The sequence below is a fragment of the Macaca nemestrina genome, chromosome 5 (assembly GCF_043159975.1).
Source record: "Macaca nemestrina isolate mMacNem1 chromosome 5, mMacNem.hap1, whole genome shotgun sequence".
In the NCBI taxonomy this organism is placed as follows: Eukaryota; Metazoa; Chordata; class Mammalia; order Primates; family Cercopithecidae; genus Macaca; species Macaca nemestrina.
Genome location: NC_092129.1, coordinates 110345293 through 110371356, shown reverse-complemented (window position 1 = coordinate 110371356; position 26064 = coordinate 110345293). Strand labels below are relative to the sequence as shown.

Here is a 26064-nt window from a genome sequence, read left to right as displayed (position 1 = left end):
AAGATTCATAAATTTAATAGTTGTATTATAGGAAAAAAACCCACAGATTTATTTTGCCATTAGGTATTTTGTTTTCTCCAGCCGAATTTGTGGTTGCCAGATTTCTTAATTGGAAGCTCATTAATTCCTGCTTTTCGCTGGGGACTTCATTAGTTATAAATCCCTCTGCAGATCAGCTCTGGAATTGCGAAGAGATGAGCCATAGCCCATAATATCAAGACATTGTATCAGAAACTTAAGAGTTGTTTGTTTGGATTTCATATCACTTGACTTTTAGGATAATAAGATAGAATATTTAAAGTAAATACTTCTAAAATGATTTGAACACTTTTGAATGACTTTATTTTAAAATTTCATTAACGTTGAACGTTTATGATTTCTTTAAGAGTAAGTGCTCCTAAAGTGAACTTTCTATTATTAACTTTGTATTTAATATATTGCCCATCATTAATGTCTTATTTTGACCCTAGCTGATAAAGCTTTTCGAGACATGAAGGTGCTCAAGATGAGTCAGTCTATCATTGTATCTGGCGAATCAGGAGCTGGTAAAACAGAAAATACAAAATTTGTTCTAAGGTGAGTATTCAGCTAACTTGAAATATTTGAGCAGGTTGATCGTATTTTTCCCCCCTTGAGATAGGGTCTTACTGTGTCACCCAGGATGGAATGCAGTGTCACCACCACAGCTCACTGTAGCCTTGACCTCCTGGGCTCAAGTGATTGTCTCACCTCATTCTCCTGAATAGCAGGGACTGCAGGCACATGACACCATGCCCTGCTAATCTTTTAATTTTTTTGTAGAGATGAAGTCTTACTGTGGTGCCTAGGCTGATTGCTAATTTCTGGGCTCAAGCAACCCTCCTGCCTTGGCCTCCCCAAATGCTGGGATTATAGGCATGAGCCACCATGCTCGGTCGGCCCAGGTTGACTTTTTTCTGGCAAAAAAAAATACATATGTAAAAGTTGTCAACCATTTCTAAGTGTATAGCATAGTAGCATTGAGTATATTCACATTGTTGTGCAGCCAATCTGTACAACCTCCAGAACTTTCATCTTGGAAAACTAAAACTTGACCGATTCAACAACTCCATTTATCCACTCACTTAGTAACCACCATTCTAATTTCCAGTTTTTCTGTGAATTTAACTACTATAGCTCTCTCTCATGTAAGTGAAATTACACAGTATTTGTCTTTCTGTGACTGGCCTATTTTATTTAGCTCAACTTAACATTCATCCATGTTGTAGTATATGTCAGAATTTCTTTCCTTTTATTTTTATTTTTTAGTATTTTGTATCCCATCCTTCCTTTTGAAGGCCGAATAATATTTTATTGTAGATATATGGTACATTTGTTTATCCATGCATTTGTCAATGGATATTTAGGTGACTTCCACCTCTTGGCTATTGTGAATAGTGCTGTTATGAACATGGCTGTGTAAATATTTCTTTGAGAATTTGAACTGGTTGACTTTTAATACCTTTGCATACTTCATGACATAGTTTGGAATGGTGGGCTCTACCCCTTTTAAGATACAGACACCTTATATGGGAGCTAGTCTATAGATGACTGAAAGCCTGCTCTGACATGTTATTCACATGAGGATCTTGGAGAAGACCAGTACTGGTTAGACAAAGGGTGATCTAGAAATGTTCCTTAAGAATCTAACATTTACATTCTGTCTATATTTCTGTTGTTAGCATGGTTAAGACCATTTTTTGGCTGGGCATGGTGGCTCACACCTGTAATCCCAGCACTTTGGGAGGCCGAGGCGGGCGGATCGCAATGTCAGGAGTTCGAGACCAGCCTGGCCAATATGGTGAAACCCTGTCTCTGCTAAAAATACAAAAATTAGCCAGGGGTGGTGGTGGACGCCTCTAGTCCCAGCTACTCAGGAGGCTGAGGCAAGAGAATCGCTTGAACCTGGGAGGTGGAGGTTGTAGTGAGCCGAGATCGGGCCACTGCACTCCAGCCTGGGAGACAGAGTGAGACTCCGTCTCGGAGGGGGGGAAAAAAAAAGACCATTTTTTACCTTAAGCTTATGATAATTGGCCTCCTTATTTCTATTTCCCTATAGCCTGCCTCTGAACGTGTTCCCTTTGCTGCCGTTAACTTAAACTCTCTGCATTGTGTTTTTTTGTTTGTTTGTTTGTTTGGTTTGGTTTGTTTTTTGAAAACAGGGTCTTGCTGTGTTGCCCCGTCACCTAGGCTGTAGGGCAGTGGTGTGATCATAGCTCACTGCAGCCTCGACCTCCTCCAAGCCAAATGATCCTCCTACCTCAGCCTCCCAAGTAACTGGGACCACAGGCATGTGCCACCATGCCTGGCTAATTGTTTTTTTGTAGAGACAAGGTTAGGCTATGTTGTCCAGGATGGTCTCCAACTCCTGCACTCAAGTGACCCTCCCACTTTGACCTCCTAAAGTGCTGGGACTACAGGCATGAGCCACCATGCCTGGCCTTACACTTTGTTTAGAATTATAGCATTTTAAAAGTGGAAGGAATCGTAACACTCATTGTAGTATAGTTCTTTTAATTTACATACCCATGAGGTTAGATCTAGTGGTTGAACTACTGCTAGGAGCAGCATACTCACCAGTGTTACTCCCACAGAATTACAGTTCTTAGTTGATTGCTGCATAGTGGTACTAGGAACTTTTGCTATTCATTATGTAAATATGTAAGCTGTTCAGAGTTATCTATATAAAATCAACTGAAGAGTTTAACAGCTATTTTATACACACACACACACACACACACACACACACACACACAATTCTGGTTAAATGAATGCTTCCCAGTATTCTTGGATTCTAAGTGTTTCAATTTCTTTTTCTTTCTTTCCTGTATGTAATAGTCTATATGAGTCTATGGTTAATATATGAAAATGAACAAAAAGTTAAGGAATTATAAACTTATAATATGAACTTATATTTTAAATTAAGGATTGCTTTTTGTTTTGGAATGTACCAGGCAAATAGTTATTTGTCTGTGTTTCATATTTCAGTGAAACAATATGAAGAGTGATAACTTCCCAGTTGTTCGGAGGCAGATTGCCTTGTTTTCCGTAGCCGAAGATTGAATTAATAGGCTCTCACAAAAGGCTTTGAAATCTCCTGTAGTTGATGAATATGATATATTTAAAATCAAATAGTTGGATAAAATCAGAACATTCCCAAAACAATTTTAAAAATAATGTTTTAGATTAGATGTTAAATGTAATAGGTTAGATGTTAAATGCAATACAAATAGAATTTATTTTTCATTTTTATAATTTCAGCATTTAGATTCATGCCATACATGTGCAGGTTTGTTATGAATATATTTTGTGACATAGATGTTTGGGTTGTGAATGATCTCATCATTGAGGTAATGAGCATAGTACCACCAAATAGAATTTTTTTTTTTTTTTTGAGACGGAGTCTCACTCTGTCACCCAGGCTGGAGTGCAGTGGTGCAGTCTCGGCTCACCACAACCTCTGCCTCCCAGGTTCAAGCGATTCTCCTGCCCCAGCCTCTCGAGTAGCTGGGATGACAAGCATGTGCCACCATGCCTGGCTAATTTTTGTATTTTAGTAGAGAAGGGGTTTCACCATGTTGGCCAGGCTGGTCTTGAACTCCTGAACTCAGGTGATCCACCTGCCTTGACCTCCCAAAATGCTGGGATTGTAGGCATGCTCCACTGCACCTGGACCCACATATAATTTTAAATACATTTAAAAAGCTGTCGCAGAATAGTTGCATTTAAGTACACATTTGTTATAGTGATGATCTAGGTTTCAGTTTTGTATGTACTAAATAATAAAATTATAAATAATTGTATACCATATTATTGTCATCAACATTTTTTATCCTATATTTTAAACAGATACCTGACTGAATCCTATGGAACAGGTCAAGATATTGATGACAGAATTGTTGAAGGTATTGCTAATTTTTCTGTTGTTATGCATGTACTGAAATTAAGTTACAAGACTTCTTTCAGTGGTCTGGAATGTTCTCTCAGAGATGCAAAAGACACTCTTATCTCCTACAAATCATTGCTCATATATCATCTTGTTATTTACCTAGTATCAATTGTTTCTGCCCCCATGCCCACCTCATGAAAACACTAAGAAGGCAGGGATTTTTGTTTCATATTGCAAACCCCTAGAATGGTAACTGATACAGAGCATAAATATCTGCTGAATGAATGAAAGAAATACAGGAATGTCTTTAGCTTCCTGTTTGTTTTGTGGAGCTGTTTTGTGTAAAGGGAAGAGGAAGAAGGGTTATTTGGCATTAGGTGCTATTTTAGGGAAGTCATTTTTTAACAAAGGCAGTAGTGTGTAAATTGATTTCCTTAAGCTATCCATGCTTGTATACCTCCTTAGAAAATCTTCTTCTTGTAGCTCAGTTTGGAGACTACTGGCCTAGACTACCATTATGTTGAATCTCCTGCATGATGCCCTCCTGCATCATAGACTCCTGCTTAGTCTCTTCAATTAGATTCTTACTTCTCCTTAATCCAGTCTCTGTATGGAAGTTGGAATAATTTCTTTTCCTTTTTTTTTTTTTTTTTTTTTTTTGAGGCGGAGTCTCACCTGTCACCCAGGCTGGAGTGCAGTGGCTTGATCCCGGCTCACTACAACCTCTGCCTCCTGGGTTCAGGCGATTCTCCTGCCTCAGCCTCCCGAGTAGCTGGGCTTATAGGCGCCCACCACCACGCCTGGCTAATTTTCGTATTTTTAGTAGAGACGGGGTTTCACCATGTTGGCCAGACTGGTCTTGAACTCTTGACTTCAGGTGATCCGCCTGCCTCAGCCTCCCAGAGTGCTGGGATTATAGGGGTGAGCCACCGCACCTGGCCAGAACAATTTCTTTTGCTTTAAATCATCTGATGGCTTCATATTGCTCTTAACATCATGTGCCAGATGTGTAACATCACCCACAGTGCTCTGTGTGGTCTGGCTCCTGCCTCTTCTGATCTCACCTAGAGTCATGTTTCTTCTAACTCCTTATGCTTTAATCACATTGGGCTCCTTGTAGTTCTTTGAACTGTCTTAAACAGGCTTCTCTGAACACTCTTTCTCCTTCTCCCTGCCTTACTTTCCCCCACTATGTACTCAGTAAGCATTTTTTAATAATGATGATGTGATAATAACATATATGGGATGTATTAGGCATTATCCTATTTGTTTAAAAATCTGTTATCTAATTTAAATCTTCACAGAATGAATTAGAAACTCTTTTATCCCTACTTTAAAGATGATAATATTTAAATATGCTGAAGCTCATATAGCTCATCAGTTGTGAAATTCGGGTATAAACCTAGACATCTTAACTACATGCCATAGTAAATGCATATTTTACACTCTCTTGGCCTTTTTTGTTTTTAAAGTAGAGACAGCATCTCACTATGTTGCCGAGGCTGGTCTCAAACTCCTGGGCTCAAGCAGTGCTCTTGCCTCAGCCTCATAAGTAGTTGGGACTCTACGAGTGCACCACACATGCTCTTGACATTTTAAAGAAAAATGTTAGTTGAACAAAAACTTAATGGGGCCTTGTATGTTCATGCATTTTGCTAGATCATAGCAAATGATATGTGCATTTTTCACAATGATGTAAAATCTGCATGTCGATCAATCTAAATACAACTCTAATAAACATTTTTAAAGTTGAGCATCAATAAAGTTTTTTTTAATATAAAGAATTTTCTAGTTTCATTTATAGTTTTTATGTGGTGTTGTGACATACCCAAATATGTACTTATCTCGTAAGTAATGTTTTATTCACAGTAAAGTGCCTTACTTTAGCGAGGGAGTCATTCTTAAAAACTGAACAAATTAATAAAAAAGAACAAATTATGGGCTACCTCAGTAAAAGACTAATTAGTATTGTGATTTGCTCACTTGAGGAGCACACTCACTTGACAATTGGATATAAGCCCAGTTTCTTCCACAGTAATGTGCTGTACAGTATGTAGTGTGTTATAGTGGAGATAAGTTGCCAAGTGTATTATTCCAAATGCTTCTATAGCTTTTTTTTTTTTTTTTTTTTTTTTTTTGAGACTGAGTCACTTTGTCACCCAGACTAGAGTGCAGTGGTGGGATCTTGGCTCACTGCAACCTCTGTCTCCCGAGTTCAAGTGATACCCCTGCTTCAGCCTCCTGAGTAGCTGGGATTATAGGTGTGTGCCACCATGCCTGGCTGATTTTTGTATTTTTTCATAGAGTTGGGATTTCACCATGTTAGCCAGGCTGGTCTTGAACTCCTGACCTCAGGTGATCCACTTGTCTCAGCCTCCCAAAGTGCTGGGATTACAGGCGTAAACCAGTGTGCCCAGCTCTGTAGCCTCTTAATGGATAATAGTAAATGTAACTAGAAGGGCATAGAGTCTTTTGATGCCATCCTTAATAGAAGTTTGGTTGCTGGTTTTGGAATGAGTATATTATTAGTAGCATTAATATGATTTTCTGTTGGAGAGGTTCTTATCCTATTTTGGGATATTTTACTTGTATTAAATTCTTCAGCAAAAACTAGTAGATTACCAATAAGGGAGTTGGGGAGACCTGTAATTGAGTCCTCTTTTTGTCAACAGACAGTTATGTGGCCTTTGAAGAGTGAGTTGACCATTTTTTTTTTTTTTTTTTTTTTTTTTTTCTGAGATGGAGTCTCACTCTTTCACCCAGGCTGGAGTGCAGTGGCATGATCTTGGCTCACCTCAACCTCCATCTCCCGGGTTCAAGTGATTCTCCTGCCTCAGTCTCCTGAGTAGCTAGGACTACAGGCGCCCGCCACCACACCCGGCTAATTTTTGTATTTTTATTAGCGACGAGGTTTCACCATGTTGGTTAGACTGGTCTCAAACTCCTGACCTCATGATCTGCCCACCTCGGCCTCCCAAAGTGCTAGGATTACAGGTGTGAGCCACTGCGCCCCGGCTGGCCATGTTGGCTTCAGTTTTTTTGTCGCATCTGAAACATGAGAGATATATGCTAATATTTCTTTTAGTTTTAATGTTTTCTTTCTTATTTTGGCACGTGAAATGGCTGGGGAATGATCTTTAAAAGAGTTTAGAGACTAGTTAAGCATTCTGCTGTGGATAGAATAGGAGAAATTGACCTGAAAAGTCTTTATAAGAAATATGGCTTCATGTTTATTTTTTATTTTATTTATTTATTTTTTGAGATGGAGTCTCGCTCTGTCACCCAGGCTTGAGTGCAGTGGCACGATCTCAGCTCACTGCAACCTCCGCCTCCCGGGTTCACGCCATTCTCCTGCCTCAGCCTCCTAAGTATCTGGGACTACAGGCGTCCGCCACCTCACCCGGCTAGTTTTTTATATTTTTAGTAGAGGTGAGGTTTTCACCATGTTAGCCAGGATGGTGTCGATCTCCTGACCTCGAAATCTGCCTGCCTTGGCCTGCCAAAGTGCTGGGATTATAGGCATGAGCCACTGCGCCTGGCTGGCTTCATGTTTATTATAGGAAGAACATGCTTCATAAAAAAAGTTTTAACACTAAACATTATGAAGCACTTTAAGTTTGTTGAAGGAGAATATGTGTGTAAGATTAACACTAATTTGGTATGTGTATGATTGAGACTTAGGTGAGTATAAGAGTAGACTGTAGTAACTCTTATCCAGTCATGATATGTGGATAGGTGATTATAAAATAACAGTGAAAATGTTATATTTGTTCATTAGGATTTTAAAACCTTTTATTCTGAGAATCTTTCTTAGGTAATTCTGTAAACTCTTAATATGTTAAATTTCACTGGATATACATGTAAAAATGTTAAATATGGAGACTATTAATATGTAAAATGTTTTAGATGTGTTAGAAAAGTAAGTCAAGTAATACAACCCTTGTCTGTATTTTCTCACAAGAGGTTTACTGTTTTATCAAATTACTCTTGTGGGCCTAATATACTTGATAAAACAGTAAAATTCTTAGGGAAAAAATTTTAAAGTCGAATTATACATTTTGTAACATAGTAGCTTAAAAATTTTGTCCTATAACATTTACATTTTCTTTTTATATTTTTGAGAAATTTTCACATCTCCTGGACTTGAATAGTGCCTGAGCATAGTGGGTAGTCAATAAATATTTGTGGAATTTGGCATTACATGTGAATTCCTTCATGTTATTTATTTATTTATTTATTTTGAGATGGAGTCTTGCTCTTGTCACCCAGGCTGTAGTATAATGGTGTGACCTCGGCTCACCACAACCTCCGCCTCCCAGGTTCAAGCAATTTTCCTGCCTCAGTCTTCCAAGTAACTGGGATTACAGGCATGCGCCACCACTCCTGGCTAATTTTTGTATTTTTTAGTAGAGGTGGGGTTTCATCCTCTTGGCCAGGCTGGTCTCGAACTCCTGACCTCGTGATCCACCTGCCTCGGCCTCCCAAAGTGCTGGGATTACAGGCGTGAGCCACTGCGCCTGATGCATGTTAATATTTTTTAGTACATTTTTTTCTAGACATATACATTAACAAATGGAGATATACTATGCATATTTTGTTTTGTTCCATCATGCTAATTTTTTGATTGATTTTTTTTTTTTGTTTCTTAATAGCTAACCCACTCCTAGAAGCCTTTGGAAATGCAAAGACTGTTCGCAACAATAATAGCAGTCGATTTGGGAAATTTGTAGAAATACATTTCAATGAAAAGGTAAGTGAGAGTAAGCTTTGGAATGATATTTTTGGGGAGTGTTCATAAAAATGCAAGGGTCAGTTGGTGCTGTACTTGCACTTAATGGTAAATCCCTTTAAGTTTTATTGTTACTTTAGATGGTTGCAGGAATATACGTGTCCACTACAGCCATCTAAAAGCTCCTTTCACAATTTAAAGCCCAGATACTGATTTTGACTTCAGCATTGAGTATTACTGTATAGCTAGTCATGTAAGATATTCTAGCACCTGTGTTGAAGTACAGTACAGGATCAATTGTGATTCTTCATTGGCTCAAAACTTAGCAGGATTTGGGTAGAGACTTAAATGAGGATGTTTAAAATGAAGGATGACCATTATAAATACTCTATGCTTACATTTAGTTGTTTTTTCCCCTTTATTTGATGAATATTATAACTTCTTTGATAGACAAATATGTATTAGAAAAGGTAAATAATTTAACATTGGCAAATAATACTTTTAAGACTTTAAATGCAAAAACATATTTTCTCTGTGTTTTGTTTTTTAGAACTCAGTTGTTGGAGGATTTGTTTCACATTATCTCCTAGAGAAATCTAGAATCTGTGTTCAAGGCAAAGAGGAAAGAAATTATCATATCTTTTATAGGTTGTGTGCTGGTGCTTCTGAAGATATTAGAGAAAAACTTCATTTGAGCTCACCAGATAATTTTCGGGTAGGTCAGAAGAAAAGAAATTTCATATAGCCGGGTGCAGTGGCTCATTCCTGTAATCCCAACACTTTGGGAGGCTGAGGCAGATGGATCGCTTGAGCCCAGGAGTTCGAGAGCAGCCTGGGCAATGTAGCGAGACCCTGTCTCAAAAAAAAAACAACAAAAAATTAGCTTGGCATGGTGGCAATCACCTGTAGTTCCAGCTACTCGGAGGCTGAGGTGGGAGGATCACCTGAGCCCAGGAGGTTGAGACTGCAGTGAGCCATGATTGTGCCACTGCACGCCAGCCTCGGCAACAGAGTGAGACCCTGTCCCAAAGAAAAAAAAATTTTTGTACGATTTTTGAAAACAGAATTGCCATCAAGCCTAAAACTTATTTTAGTGGATTTTGAAATCTACTTGTTGTGTGTATGTAACTTACATTGGATCAAGTATAACATGTTAGAATGACCACTGTACTGAGAAGATCTCTATTAAGGTGTACTGCTGAGTTTATAATATATTACTATATGAGGAGGCACATAATGGAATAGATAAAAGGATAGATGTTAAACCCTATTATCAATTTAAACTCAATTAGAAATTTATAATAGCTCTGTAATACTAGCTTTAAAGTTACCTTTGACTTATCTGTAAAAATGTTTGAACACTGAATTAATATTAATAAAGGACAGATGATTGTATTTCTTAATTCACTTCAACAACAAATATTTATTGCTTACCCATTGGGTGCCAGGCATTGGGCCAGGATTAAAAAGATAAATAATACCCAGTCCCTGCTCCTGAGCAACTTAGAATGTGGTGGGAAGAGTGCACACACATGCACACGCATACACACGCGCGCACGCGCACACACGCGCGCGCACACACACACACACACACACACATACACACACACCCCATCCCTGAGCATTACAAGCCAAGGGAGTAGAGTTTCTAGGAGCGGTGACTGGGGATGGTTAACACAATTTTCAGATTCTCAGGTTAGGAAACAGTGTCCTTGTATGGAGTATGGGAATGTTGTTTATACAAAGGAATGGAATGTGAGTAAGGAATGTCATTTGTATAGAGTTCCCCAGCTGATTCTGATAGTCTTTTTTGGTCAGAAACCCTCTATTTGAGAATCATAACACACATAATTATTGCTCTGTGGTTGTGTGTGTGTGTGTGTGTGTGTGTGTGTGTTTGCAGACAGCTTTTCTTTTACTTCAATTTCTTTTAATGTGTATTTGCAAATTTTAAAAGTCTGTTGTCTTAAAACGCTTTATAAATGTATCTATATACTTCTAAAATGTCCAGTCTTTTCTAGAACTCTCCAAATTAATTGGAATTTGAAGTTAGTTGCCCACATTATTTTCATGAAAGTAAAGAAAGCATTTCTTTTTACTATGGTTTTTAAAAAAGGAATAAATTACTAGGAACTACATAAAATGTAATAATGATGATACGGTTTTGTCAATACTTATTTGACAATAAAGTGATGTGACTATTCTGGCCTTAATCTAGCTTTTCTTCCTGCTTGGAGGCTTGGGAACATAGTATTTTTGGGTTTCAGAATATACAGCCTTTCCTGGTACAATGGCAGGCATCCTGAAAGGGCAGCTATTGAAATTTTTCTGGTCAGAGGGTTTCCTGATTCTGCAGTGTGAACCAGGAGGCCTGATTTCCTTTCTTACAGGAGAGTTCTTGTGATGGTAAGAGGGAAAGTAGGGGAACAGCGTTGCATACATCTGCCATCTTGAATATTCCTCTTGTATGCCGGCACACACACACTACTATATCCACTTCCCCCAAATAATTCTGCCTTAAAGTGACTTAAAAGTGTGTTAGTGATTTCATCAGGTTTTTCTGTAGTTTAGCCCTCTGGTTATAATTGAGAGATCAGGTTTTAAAAACAAAGGGGAGACATGCAATAGGTTGAACACTTCCAAAATTGTTGAATGTTTTTGGTCACTCCTCTATCAAAATTAGTATGTAAAGAATTGTAGATGTATACCTGTCTGAAAACACTTGTATTAATCACACATATACTTTAAAAAGTAAAAGGTTTAAAAATGTTCGCATTATTTAGACATTTCAAATATTTCTGCACATGTTTTATGGAGCCATTTGCTGTAATCATGGATAGATCCTTGAATGTGAAGAAAGGGTGGATAGAATAAGAATAGATGGCAGGGGTAGCGTTCTAGTTACAGAAAAACTAAAAGGACACATTTCTATCCAAGGTTGTAATATTAGGCCCCACTGTCCAGAAACAAAGTATTTGACAAAACAATTGGAGTGAGGAGACAAAATGCTTGGTAGCAAAGAACATATTTGTTTTGGCTCTATGTGTTTAAGCTATTATTCTGCTAAGTAAAAGAGCTCTTATTTGAAACAGTCCGTTGAAAATGCTTACCAACATTGTCCTCCTTTCTCTTTTATTCACAAATATTCTAGGGTAGAATGAAAAAAAAATGTATATAGTTGTCTTGTTTTTACTGTATTTTAGCATTTAATTATAATGGAGAAGGAACAATAGATGCATTGATTGTCTAAAATATTAAATTTATCCCCGTATCATTCAAATTTATTATAAATTTTTTTTTGGTGTATGTGTGATGTGGTGTATTTAATCTGGGAATTCATGCCATGGTACAATAAAATCATAGTCACCTGATTTAAGAGATGTTTACAAGCTGAGATGTTTAAAAAACTTGTCCATCCTGTTCTCTGTGTACATCCTTCCTGATCAGATTTGCCCAATTCCATCTAAATGTCTTTAGGCTGTGTGTAATTTTCCAAAAAATGCAGTATTTTTAGTCTGCCATATAGCAAATATGTCCATTCACTTTTTATTAGAAACAGTTTTTAAATGAAGCAAGACTTCAGTTGCAAGACCAATAAATGTGAGCAGTAGATTCTTGTTGATACCGATATATGTTCTTTTTTTGAACTACTACTCTTGTTTTATATTTTGGAAGCATTTAGCTTTTGAAAGCCTTTGGTAAGCAAAGTCATTGAAATAAGAAAACCTTAAATTATTTGATCCATAAAGCAAGTACTGTAATTTATGTACAGTCATTGTTAGTTTTCAATAAATGTGAAAAGCATGTTTTAAAAAACTGACTCTAAAAATAAAAAATTAAGAAAATCAAGGGTAGTATTTATCTTTCTTAACTTTTCAGAATTTAAAATATTGCTTGAAAAATTAAACTACAGTATGGGTCCTTACTTGAGGTTCTACATATTTAGTAGGAAGTTGATTTGCATGATTTTATGCACTGTATTTAGATTTTTGATACTGAAAAGATATAAAATTGTTGCCCTTTAAAAGTAGAAAACCTTTATGTCATTGATCTTTATTTTAATCATTTTATTTAATCTCCTTTCAGAGATTAGGATTTTTAATATGCCTGGTTTTATTATTAGGAAGAAAATGTTTATAAAATATAGAAGTATTGATTTTAATGGTGAGATTAAACAGTACTCAGGTTGTGTTCAGAAATTCATCATGGTTGGCACTATTTTATAAGTTGTGTTTTCTCCTGTATTATTTCCCTGTGGATCATATATGTTAATTATATTTAATTTGTTTTTTCATAGTATTTAAACCGAGGCTGCACTAGATACTTTGCTAACAAAGAAACGGACAAACAGATTTTACAGAACCGCAAAAGTCCTGAGGTATAGTAGACCATTTTTCTTAAAATCTTTAATGTAAAAAAAAAAAAACATACTGAAAGATGTGTTATAATTTTTATTTTGGAGCCCAAGTAGGAGTTCTGACTTTTAGGCTTATATTTTAAAAAACTAAATATTCATCTAAGTCTCTTTCACAGTGTAATACTTTATACCTCTTGTTGGTATCTAGTGAAGCAACAGGTTCTGTTCTTTCTGGTTGGGCATCACTGCACTGCTCTCCTCTCATTCTGTTTTCAAGCATGAAGGTATTAAATTGCGTAAGAATCAGTCTCTTGTAGCATTTTTGAAACTTACTTGTATGTTACCACTTGAGCTTAAGAATATGTCTTTTATAATTTATTGTCTATTTCACGACTGAAGTGAGCCTTGATGTAGACAGTAAATAGATTAAGCATTCTTGGGAAGAAATGTTATAGGCTGGGTGTGGTGGCTCACACCTGTAATCCCAGCACTTTGGGAGGCCAAGGCGGGAGGATCATTTGAAGCCAGGAGTTTGAGACCAGCCTGGGAAACATAGTGAAACCCCATCTTTACAAAAAATAAAAAAAAATTCGCTGGGTGAGGTCATGTATGCCTGTAGTTCTAGCTATTTGGGAGGCTGGAGGTGGAGGCTTGAACGCTGGAGGTGGAAGCTGCAGTGAGCCGTGATCATGCCATTGTACTCCAGCCTGGGCAACAGAATTAAAAACAAAAAAAACCTGGTCAGGTGGAGTGGCTCGCGCCTGTAATCCCAGCACTTTGGGAGGCTGAGGCAGGTGGATCATTTGAGTTCAGGAGTTCGAGACCAGGTTGGCCAACATGATGAGACCCTGTCTCTACTAAAAAATTACAAGAATTAGCCAAGTGTGTTGGCATGTGTCTGTAATCCCAGCTACTCGGGAGGCTGAGGCAGGAGAATCTCTTGAACCCAGGAGACGGAGGCTGTAGTAAGTGGAGATCGCGCCACTGTACTCCAGCCTGGGCAACAGAATGAGACTCTGTCTCAAAAAAAAAAAAGCTTATATATTATTATAGTTCTGTTTAAAACATCATATTTATGTAATATGAAAAATTTATATATTGGTTTCAGTAAATTATATTTCTAAGAATAATTAGATATAATTATACCATTAATTATTTATAAAACATTTTCTTAATCTAGAAATTTACAACCCTTCTAAATTTTAATATGCAGTGTTTAGTAAGTGGTACTAAGTTGCATGTACTCAAGGAACTTAAATTATGAAATATTAAGGATTAATGATAGATACTTGTTAATGTTACTTTTATTAATTTTGTTAAAAATTTAAATTGAGTAAGCGAACAAGTTTTTATAATAGTCAGTTTTTAATGCTTCTACATTTGTAAGACCGATATTTTTGACTCCTCTTAAAATGGATGAGATGATTTATGTTTTTAGTATATTTATATAAAAGGATAGAAAGCAAATAAAATATTCCTTTATTTAAAATTCTAAGCAGACAACCCTACAGTTAATTTTTGTTTAATTTGATATTTTATATATCATTATAGATACAGAATCTGAATTACAAACTATAAACTTTGTTATAGCCATGGTTGGTACTTTAAGAAGCAACATTAATATTTATTATGGTGTCTTTCTTAGTCTTGATAAGACTATGTTTTTCTGAGATATCAAAATATAGTAGTTATATTCTTTTCACTAAGATAATGGAGACCTTTCCTAGTGGGACATTGCAGCAGTTCTGAAGGGTCGGGGGAAGATAGAAATTTGATCATTTGCCATGGAAAAAAATGGAGTAGAGAGAAAAGAAAACTGAAGTTTACTCTCCAAAGAGTAGCATGTACTCTCCAAAGAAGAAAATTACCCTTTTATTCTAGAGTCAGTATACTCTGTCAGAAATCTTATTCGCATTGAGTGAGTGTGTGTTTATATGTATAGTTAAATAATGGATTAATATGTTTAAATTACTTTTTATGTCTTCTTTATCAGGAGGATGAGGTGATCATTTTGACTAATTAAACCCTTTGCCCAGTTCCATCTGAATGTCTTTAGGTTGTGTGTAATTTTTAGAAAAATGCAGTATTTTTAGTCTGCCATACAGCAAATATGTTCATTAACTTTTGATTAGAAACAGTTTTTAAATGAAGCAATTCTACTACTGCAAGACTAAAAATTCTGCATGGTGTGTGTTTTCTGCTGAACAGTTTTGGCTGCATGTGATTGTTTCCTTTGCTTCTTTTAAGAATAAATTGAATTTTATTGTCTTAGATATTTTCCAGAAATGTTGAACATTCATAATTGAACATTTTAAATAATTTTGTGGAAAGACAATTTCAGCTTGAGCTGAGAATCATTTGTTTACTGGGAGGAAAAAAAATCCGTCTCCGGGAGGCATCTTTAATGACCAGTTAATCGTGATCCTGTTACTTAATGTTAAATTATGTATTCTCAAGTTCTGGAAAATTTCTAGTACAATCTTTTCGTGTCCAGTAACTTTTATGTTTCTCCTTCTAGTTTCTGCAGACCTGACTTTCTTCTTTTTTTCTTCTGAGTTGGTATAGAGTCTAACAAATGAGTACATTAGATGCAAGTTCTTTTAGGAGAGAAAACAAATTTTCTTCTCATTTTTTCTGAAATGTTTTAAGTCATTGTGTAAATTATTAGAGTAAGCATAGTGCTTACTAATATACTTTACCATATATATATATATATATGCATATAAAAAACTTTAAAAAGGAATTCTAAGGTATGAAAATTGTATCAGCCTGCTCACTATTTACTACTACTTAATATTGGTGCAGTTGGTGGCAGTTAATCTAAAGAAGTGTCATACTAATTGTCACATTTAAATTTTTTATTGCACTTTTTAACTTAGTTTTTCTTTTTTTTCATTGACAAGAATAGTATATATTTATACTGTACATTGGAGTACAGTGTAATGTTTGATACATGTATACATGGTGGAATAATTAAATGAATATATTTATCATTACCTAATTTTTTAAAAATATGTAATGTTGATACAAGTATTGATATTCCCTCCTTTTCCACTGAATTTTTTATCTTTTTCTAATATCCTTGGATTATAAGACTTTAGAGTGAAAATTGTAATTTAATTGAAAAAACATCTAATTCCATTATTTTAATTGCAATTTTTGCTGGTAAGTGTAGATTCACACGTAGCAAATAGAGAAATAGAACAGAGAGATCCTGTGTATACCTTTCCTGGTCATTTAGTTTTTGAATGTTAGAATAGTGAAGATTTTCCCATTGACAGAATTTATTTTTGCATGTTATATAGTGCATTAATTGACCTGGTGTAGTAGTTTTAGAGTACTTAAATAATGTAACAATCAGTTAATTGGTGTCTTCTTGTTTTGTAGTACCTTAAGGCAGGTTCTATGAAAGATCCTCTATTAGATGACCATGGTGATTTTATTAGAATGTGCACAGCTATGAAAAAAATTGGTTTGGATGATGAAGAAAAGCTTGATCTCTTCCGGGTAGTAGCTGGTGTCCTGCACCTTGGAAATATTGATTTTGAGGAAGCTGGCAGCACTTCAGGTTTGTTTTTTATTTTTTTAAGAGGAAAAAAATTAAATAGAATTTCTGTTATTTATTTGTAATATGAAAATTGAATCTGTTTATGTGCAGCTGTTTAAAAAATGCTTAAGAAATATCTAAAATATACTGGGTTACATGTTGAATCTCCCAAAGGAAGACTGTTTCATTATCTGTAATTCTGATCAACAAGTCAGTGAACAAATCAGTGATACTGCTTAGGAATAAACTTCTCATTTTTGAAGGATAAACAACTGATTATTTTATCCTGATAAATATAGGGTAATTTTTAGTTAAATTTTCCAGTTATATTCACTTTTTAAAATTTCCAGTTATATTGCACTTTTCTAATAGGTGAGGAGATTAATTCTCTATCATCTATTAAGGCATTTTTTTTTTTTTTTTTTTTGAGGCAGAGTCTCACTCTGTCACCCAGGCTGGAGTGCAGTGGCGCTATCTGGGCTCACTGCAAGCTCTGCCTCCCGGGTTCACACCATTCTCCTGCCTCAGCCTCCCAAGTAGCTGGAACTACAGGTGCCTGCCACCATGCCCGGCTAGTTTTTTGTATTTTTAGTAGAGATGGAGTTTCACTGGGTTAGCCAGGATGGTCTCAATCTCCTGACCTCGTGATCCGCCCACCTCAGCCTCCCAAAGTGCTGGGATTACAAGCATGAGCCACCATGCCTGGCCAGCTATTAAGGCATTTTTGAAAATGTTCAGGATCATTGGATAAATTAATTAGGGCAATTTAATATATAAAAGCCCATGTACTTTATTAATGATAAATGAAAATTTTAATTACGCACATTGAAAAGAAAAGCAACTTTTCAACTCTAGTGTTTCAGTCTGTACATAAACAGTAGGACTTTACATAATTGGAAATTTGATCTATGAATACGGGGAATGTCAAACTATGAACCATGGCCCAAATTTGGCCCACTGCCTGTTTTTTGTAAGTAAAATTTTATTGGAACAATGCCACACCCACTCATTTATGTGTGGTCTATACCAGCTTTTGTGCTAGTGTCAGAGGTGAGTAGTTGCAACAGAGGCTGTATGTCCTGCAAAGCCTAAACTATTTACTGTCTGGCCCTTTAGAGAAAAAGATTGTCAACCCCTATGTTAAGACATTATTGTAGGATCTTATACCAAGGATGAGTTAAGGAAAACCTACAGCACCATTTAATGTAGTAGTCAATAATGGGCTTTGGTGTTAGATCCCAGAGGCTCTCTGAGCCTTGGTTTCTTCAGTTGCAAAATTGAATAAACCATGAGAAGGACTTTTAAAGTACAATCAGTAGCTAGTGTAACGTTAAAGGTTCTTGCCTTAGCCACGCCAAAGAATTGGTGTGGCAGCTGCCCGTGGTGAGTGATGGAGACAGGGACCAAGAGAAAAAAAAAGCTGTAGACTTTATTGAGCAGAGTGACAGTACAAAGCTTTCACAGCGTGGAAGGGGTCCCGAGTGGGTAGCCAGAGTTAAATTATGCAGTTGCCTTTTAAACTTTTTAAGGCGGGAAATACGTGCAGCGGGAAAATGTTACCAGAGCGAGAAACAAAGGCAGTAAATTATTTTGTGATATGTTTTAGATTTTGAGGAAAACCAGAATTAGGTTTTATTTACTTTATGACCTTGCCGCAGCATGGCAAAGGAGACAGGATTTTATGGGACTTTACAAAGTGTGTTTACAAGGAATTGGAATTAGGAGCATAGATAAGGCCGGCTGGTCACAGAAAAATGGGCATTTAATATTTCTTTTAGTTTCAGGGGAGGCGAAAGGGAGAGAAGGAGAGAGGACATAGGGAAGCTTACGGCAAAATTTTTGCTGTTTATAGCTTTCTTGGGGAAGAAAACACATGTACAAATCCTGGTGTTAGGAATATTTTAAGCACATATCTTTAATATTATTCATCCAGGACCAAAGTAAGTCCTGATGCAGGAAATGAGTGAGTTTCACAGCTTTCTGAGCCCCGACTCCACCCAGGAAGCCCAGCTGGCGCCTCCTCTCACTAGCAATAGTGTGCATACAGGGAAAGAGCACAAGAAGACAGGAAAAAAAAGAAGATTAAAAAAAGTGTTATATGCAGGTCCCTTCTTACTCTGTATGTCATCATAAACATAATTGTAATCTGTGTATCATAAATATAATGAGGTAGGGGATATCATCTCCGTTTTACAAAAGTGGAACCTGTGTTGAAGTGATGCATGTGGTTATTGATGAAGTTGTAGATGTGAGAGCTGGTTCTGCTCATGTCTGACTAACTCAGAGGCTTGTGATAATTGTCCCTTCTTTCTCCCAGGCCACTGAAATTTGTGATCTATGAATGAACAGACTAAAATAGATGTCTTAATGATTTTCTGATTTAATGTTCCGTAATGCTGTGAAATCAATAATGTGAGATGCAACATAGCATAGTGGATGGGAGCATGTGCTCCTGATCCAGATGCTTTACCACTATCTGTGTGACCTTAGGCAGGGAACTTAGCCTTTTCATGTCTCAGTTTCCTCACTGTAAACTGAAGATAATAGTCCCTACCTCATGCTATAAAGAGGAATACCTGAGTTAAATATTTGTAAAATGATTTGAATACTTGTGTCTGGCGCATAGTAATCATTATAAGTGCTTTAAATGAGTAAGTACAATTAAAATACAGATTGCTCCCAATTGAAAATGAAAAAAAATTCAAGTAAAATTAGGTATGTTCTTAATGTGCATCAAAATTTTTAATTGTTTTTTGGATGATTGGAAGATTTGTTTTGAAAATATAATGAATGTTAGCATACATTTCATTTGCTCTCTAGCATTGTTATACCAAAGGAGCACATGTGGGAGATTCTAACACACAAAAAAAATCTTTACAATAATTAATACACACTTTAGAAATGTTATTAGAAGTGATAAATGGCATCTTCACACCTCTTATTATTACCCTGTGGTAGAAGATGCAGTTGTATAGAGTATTGTAAGTGTTGCATGATCAAGTTAGTTGAAGAGTAGGAAATGCCCAAAAGGTAATGCTCTTTGCATTATCTCTTATTTTTCTTCTCTAACTTCCTTCTGTTGAAGGGAAAGTGAACAGAAATCAAGGAAGATTGAAAAGAGGCAGGGAATTAATAAGATTAATACATGATTAATTATTTTAAAAGCTAAGATTTTATATTTGTCTTCATCCTTCCTGTGACTCTTCCTATAGGTCCAAATGGTTTCTTTCTAATTAGAAGTGATTTCTTTTTTCCCTAGGGAGCTTAATTTGGCATGTCTTAGCAATTTGAAAAAGACTTAGTTTTGGCAGGGCATGGTGGTTCATGCCTGTTATCCCAGCATTTTGGGAGGCTGAGGCAGAAGAATTACTTGAGCTCAGAAATTTTAAGACCAGTCTGGGTGACATAGTGAGACCCCATAAAACAAAACAAAACAAAAAACAAAAAAACAAAAACAAAAAAACCCCAAAACACACACACACACAGACACACACACACACGCACGCACAAAATAAATTAGGTGGCATGGTGGTGCATGCCTGTAGTCCCAGCTACTTGGAAGGCTGAGGTGGAATGATTGAGCCCAGGAGGTCGAGGCTGCAGTGAGCCATGATTGCACCACTGCACTCCAGCCTGGGAGAGTGAGATCCTCTCTCCAAAAAAATTTGGTATTTTTATAATTATTCTACTGGAAAGATTATTCTCCAATAAGCACTTACAGGACTTTTAACTGTCATAAAGAAGTTTTTGCATGATGAAAATGCAGAAAACACTTATTGGGACTGCCTGTGTTTTTAAAATTCCACATAACAAAATGTTATTATAACAACAAACTTTTAAAATGTTTGAAGAAGCTCTTTTTTGGAAACAAATGATATGAAAACTTTGCATGATAGTATTTTGCCTTTTAAGACTTATTAAAAATCCTGGTTTTTTTTTTCTTAGTCTTACATAATTTTTGGAGTTATGTAAGAAACTTTGCAATATAGTAAAAAAGAAATATTTAAATGAATTATTTGATGGTTGGTTTTTTGAGAGCTATATAATTTTAGGCAATATGTATATGTATAGAACCTACACATGGGTAATAAGCACATTTTCATAGAATGAAACATTCAAAATATTCTCAAAGTATCTCTCTTTTTTCTTTTTCTTTTTTGGTAGGAGCTTTATTGAGATCTAATTAATATACCATACAGTTCACTCAATTGAAGTGTACATTTCAGTGGTTTTTAGTATTTTCAGAGTTGCGCAACCACCACCATAGATTTAGAACATTTCATCACCCCACAAAGAAACCCCATACCCATTAACAGTCACTCCTCACTGCCCGCTTCTCTCAGCCACTAATCTACTTCCTGTCTATAAATTTATTCTGGACATTTCATATCAATGGAATTATATAACATGTGGTCTTTTGTGATTGGCTTCTTTCACTTAGCATAGTGTTTTCAAGGTTAATCCATGTTATAGCATTTAGCAGTACTTCATTTTATTTTTATTGCTGAATAATATTTCATTGTATGGATATACTACGTTTTGTTTATCCATTTGTCAGTTTCTAGACATTCGGGTTGTTTCCGTTTTTTGGCTATTATGAAAAATGCTGCCGAGAACATTTGTGGACAAATTTGTGTTGGGATGTGTTTTCATTTCCCTTGAGTAAATACCTTGGAGTGGAATTGCTGAATCACATCATGGTAAACTCCGACCTTTTGAGGAACTGTCAGACTTTTTCAAAGTAGCTTTTCCACTTTACAGAGCTATTCCCCTCAAAAGTGTATGAGGGTTTCATTTTCTCCATATCCTCACCAGTACTATGTGTATGCTTATAGCAATCATAGTGGGTGTGAAGTGTTATCTCTTTGTGGTTTTTATTTGCATTTTCCTGATGGCTCAAAATGCTGAGCATCTTTCTGTGTGCTTACTGACCATTTGTATATCTTTTTTGGAGAAGTGCCTGTTGAGTTTCTTTGCCCATTTATTAATTGGGTTGTCTTTTTATTACCAAGTTGTAAGAGTTTTAAAAATATATTCTAGGTACAAGTCCTTTATCAGATATATAATTTGCAAATCTTTTCTCCCATTCTGTTTGTTATCTTTACTCATTTGGTAGTGTTCTTTGAAACTCAAATTTTTATTTCAATGAAGCCTAATTTATCTGTTTTTTCTTTTATTGCTTGTGATTTTGGTATTATAGCAAAGAAATGAAGATTCATACCTATGTTTTTTTGTAACAGTTGAATAGCTTTAACTCTTATATTTAAGTCTTTGATTCCATTTTGAGTTAATTTTGTGTATGGTGTGAGGAAGGGGTCCAGCTTCATTCTTTTGCATGTGGACATCCAATTGTTCCAGTACCTTTATTAAAGAAGCTGTTCTTTCCTCAATGAATTGTCCCAACAACATCTTCTTATAAGGTCTCATTTTTCACATTTTTTTCTCATACATATTCTGAGATTGGTATGTTAAGTAACTTATGAATTTGTCATAAAATTCTCATGATTTTCACACATTCTTTGTAGTTTTTAAGTTAGGTAGTCTTAGAATATATCATTTATTAATATTAATCTGAAAATATTTGGAAAATGTTACTTTTATTATAATGCAAATAAATAAATACACAGAATAGTTAATCTTTATCTAGTACTTTCTGTGTACCAGACACTATTCCAAGCACTTCACGTACATAACCTTATTAATCTAAATAACAACCATATAAGGTAGGTAAAGTAATTATCCCAGTTTTATGGATGAGGAAACTGAGCACAAAGAGAATAAGTAACTTATTCAAGGTCACATAGCTAGTAGTTGTAGAGCCTGATCAGCCCTGAGACTAAAGCACTGTCTTTCTTTATAGTATTTTTTAAAACAGCCCTTATAAATAGAAATCTATAGATATGATGTACTAAGGCAAAAATGACCTGCCTGGCTGCCTTCTGCTGCAATATATCCTTTCCTCACATGCCCCTGCACAAGCACACAAAAAATAAAATGGCACATGTGCAGGCTGGATGTGCCAATGGCAGATTTCTCAAAATGCCCACATGGGTCAAGACCTAACTGCATTGCCCCCCCCCCCCTTTTTTTTTTTTTTTGCTATTTTCTGCTCTGCAGTGTAAAGATACTGAAAATGTCAAAAAGACTTGCAGATACCCCTAAGGGTAACATTAATAAGGAAAAGAGGAAGCGTTTGTATGTATTGATCTCTAGCACAGAAAGTCAAGCTGTTGGAGAAACTGGACAGTGGTATACATGTATATTAATGTGTATATGAAACATAAATGAATTTTGTGTTTAGAATTGAGCTCATCATGCAGATATTCCAGAATTGGAAAAAATCTAAAATCTGAAACATTTTTGGTCCCAAGCATTTCAGATAAGGGATACTCTACCTGTACAGGTAATAGTAATTGTCTCTTCACTCCCTTCAACCCACTTCAAAGCAATATGAGTACATGCTTATTACATATGCATAAACACATCCATAGACAGATATATACGTCCAAATTGATCTATCCACGTGCCTTACAGCGTTTGCACTAAAATTGCTCCTTGAAATTTATTGGAGTCATATGAATTTTAATGATGAGATACTATATTTCTCTAAAGAGTTAATATATTAAAAAGGATTATAATCTATCATTAGTATAGTTTGCTTATAGGGTCATAAAAAATGAAACAGTGGCAGTTTAATATTGATGTGCTTAAAGGATTATACCATGGACTTCCCCAAGGGAAGGTCGTCTGTTGATCTTAGCAGTATGAGTGTTTGACAAGGATGGTGAAAAAGTGAGGTGGATTTAAGAGTTACAGATAAGCCTTGCCCATTATATGGTTTTTTGTAAGTGAAGTATAATTGTAAGAAATGGGTCTTGAAAATCTGGTTTATATATAACACTTATTAATTTCAATTAAAATATATTTCCATTAGGTGGTTGTAATCTGAAGAATAAATCTGCTCAGTCTTTGGAATGTTGTGCTGAATTACTGGGTTTGGACCAAGATGATCTTCGAGTAAGTTTGACCACAAGAGTCATGCTAACAACAGCAGGGGGCACCAAAGGAACAGTTATAAAGTAAGTTCCTTAACTAATTGCGCAGCAAAAATTTTGCCTTGCGGTTTGTCAAGGAAAAACATAAGTTACATTACATTTAAAACCTGAGCTTGATAGATCAAAATTCTGTGCATCTCAGTGTGGTGATCCATCAAATAAATAAATGGAGTTTAACATAGCTCTTAAAGTTGTTCCTTGTTGATATTTGGAATTTATAAGGTAAGAGAGATTTACTTTTCTACAACTATGAAAATACGAGCTGATGATATAAATCAATATGTGACAGTTTTAGGCAACAGATCATTTTACTAATAATGTTTATTAAAACTTGTATTAAGCAGATTTCACTTTAACAAAATACTTAGCAAATGACACTTTCCTTATGTTTAGGATTCTTTATTTGGGAGAAATTACAAATGACAAAAAATAAGGGCTTAACCAAGATTTTTAAAATCAGTAAGCAAGAACTTCTAGATTGTACCTGGATGTTTGTATACTTTTGTCTCCGTGTCCTGTATTTTATATATTTTTGGTTTTGGTAATGTAGAATAACATTGACATTCAGCCTTGTCATTCTGAGGCACTGCAGGATCTTCATTTGTGAAGGGAAAAAGACCCTTTATCTCTTACTAAATAAGACAGGCAGTGAGCTCTAGTGACATATTTCAGAAAAATTTGCAACAAATTTAAACAGGAAAAATTTTTTGTAAAAGCTTTTAGTCTCTCAGAAAATTGGCTACCTCTTACTCTTTTGAAAATTTAAGCAAGGTATGCTTAGCCTGATTCTTTGCTAAGCAAATTCAAAATTGTTCTTCTTGAAAAGAAAAACTCTGGAAGAAGTTTGTAGAGCAGCACCCTACAGCCTACAGTTACTTGGTTCCTTAGAGATATCTCTGCGGCCCAAGGGAAAGCCCATACATGTGCGGGTGGGTGGTTCTCAGGCGTTGCTTCCTCCGTTTTCCCATTTTCTCCTTGTTCCAAAGCAGTTTTTTGTTGTTGTTTCTTCTTTTCAATCAATGCCATTCCAGAATCCAAAGCAGCTCTTTTTATGTATTCTATATATAGCGTGTCCACATGAAACTCACTTCAAGAAAGGGTTCCATTGCAGAAAACGTAAGTGAGAAATCACTGTTTAGAGAGGCTCAAGTATCAAGTGTCAGGTTGATCTGAATGACTTACAGTTCTACTTCCAAATTTGACTTTTTTTTTTTTTTGGTGCTCTCTTGGTACCCCATGCTTATCTTTGTGATAGTATTTAGCATGGTGTTTGGAAATTCTCTTCTGTGCAGTGTCTCTTCATCAGACTATCGTTTTCTTGAGGACAATGGCTGTGTGTCTGTACTTGCAACATTTAATACTGTTAAACCGTATAGTTAGTTATATTAAATAGTAGAATGGGACAGTTCAAATTTTAAGATGTAAACATTTTATCCTAAACAGTGTAAAGAAGTTACCAAACTTTAAAGTTATCCTGAATTAAACACTATTTCCTTTGCTTTTAAGGAAAGTCAAAATTATTATTCAAAAAGATTATTCCTGTGAATAATTTTGGATGAATAATTCAGGATGTAAATTAAGGTCAAAATGATTTTTTAAGCCTAACTTTTTTTTTAACCCGATAATAGACTTTTGATCTAATTTTAGGTAATTCCATTAGTTCTCTTGTAGCAGTTTTCTACTTAGCCCCATTTTGTCCTATTCTCACACGACCTTTGGTATTTATTTTGTTCTCCCTGTGGGTATGTTTAGGTGCACTCTGACTGTGGTATCATTTTCACAGTATACACTCATAAATAATTTTTACTAGTATAGTTTTCTTTTATAGGGTACCTCTGAAAGTGGAGCAAGCAAACAACGCTCGTGATGCCCTGGCAAAGACGGTGTATAGCCATCTTTTTGATCATGTGGTAAACAGAGTAAATCAGTGTTTTCCTTTTGAAACATCATCTTATTTTATTGGAGTCCTAGATATTGCTGGTTTTGGTAAGTAGAGTTTCTTTTGTGAATATATATTCGTTTCGTATTTTTTCACACATTAGAATTTGTTGTTAAATCTTTTCTCCTTTGTAACTCATTTTACTTGATGTATGTGTAATTATATGTCCACACTCACATTTCGTAATATGACCTAGGTAGGGAGCTGATACTTTAAAGAGAAGAGGAAAGACTCGTGGGGATTAGTTTTGATGATACTAATGCTAAGATTAAAACATTGATTGAAACTGCTATAGTTAAGGATATCTCTGTACTCTAAAAGGAATACAGCTGAATAAAGGTAAATCCTTGTGTGCTACTAATAAAGATAATACTTTAATTAAATAACAAAAAAGATAAATAGAGTTGCTAAAACCATTGACTAATTTGTAGAGCTGGGGATAGGTTGACCTAACTTACAGGACAACCTCATTAGTATGTTTAGAAATTCATTGCTGTTGCTGTCAGCAAGTAGCTATATTTTCCATCAAA

The 26064-nt window shown here is 35.7% G+C and overlaps 1 protein-coding gene across 10 annotated transcripts in view; it reads left to right on the top strand.

The window, feature by feature from the left end:
* The window catches only part of LOC105479431 (myosin VI), a 162227-nt gene that overhangs the window by 84117 nt on the left and 52046 nt on the right, over nt 1-26064 (top strand). For all 10 annotated transcript variants that reach the window (XM_071096822.1, XM_071096824.1, XM_011737381.2 and 7 more), the window contains 8 exons: nt 471-576; nt 3868-3923; nt 8560-8657; nt 9187-9351; nt 12934-13014; nt 16381-16561; nt 23475-23619; nt 25424-25581. In XM_071096822.1, the coding sequence (XP_070952923.1) occupies nt 471-576; nt 3868-3923; nt 8560-8657; nt 9187-9351; nt 12934-13014; nt 16381-16561; nt 23475-23619; nt 25424-25581 (990 nt within the window). The remainder of the gene's footprint in view (nt 1-470; nt 577-3867; nt 3924-8559; nt 8658-9186; nt 9352-12933; nt 13015-16380; nt 16562-23474; nt 23620-25423; nt 25582-26064) is intronic.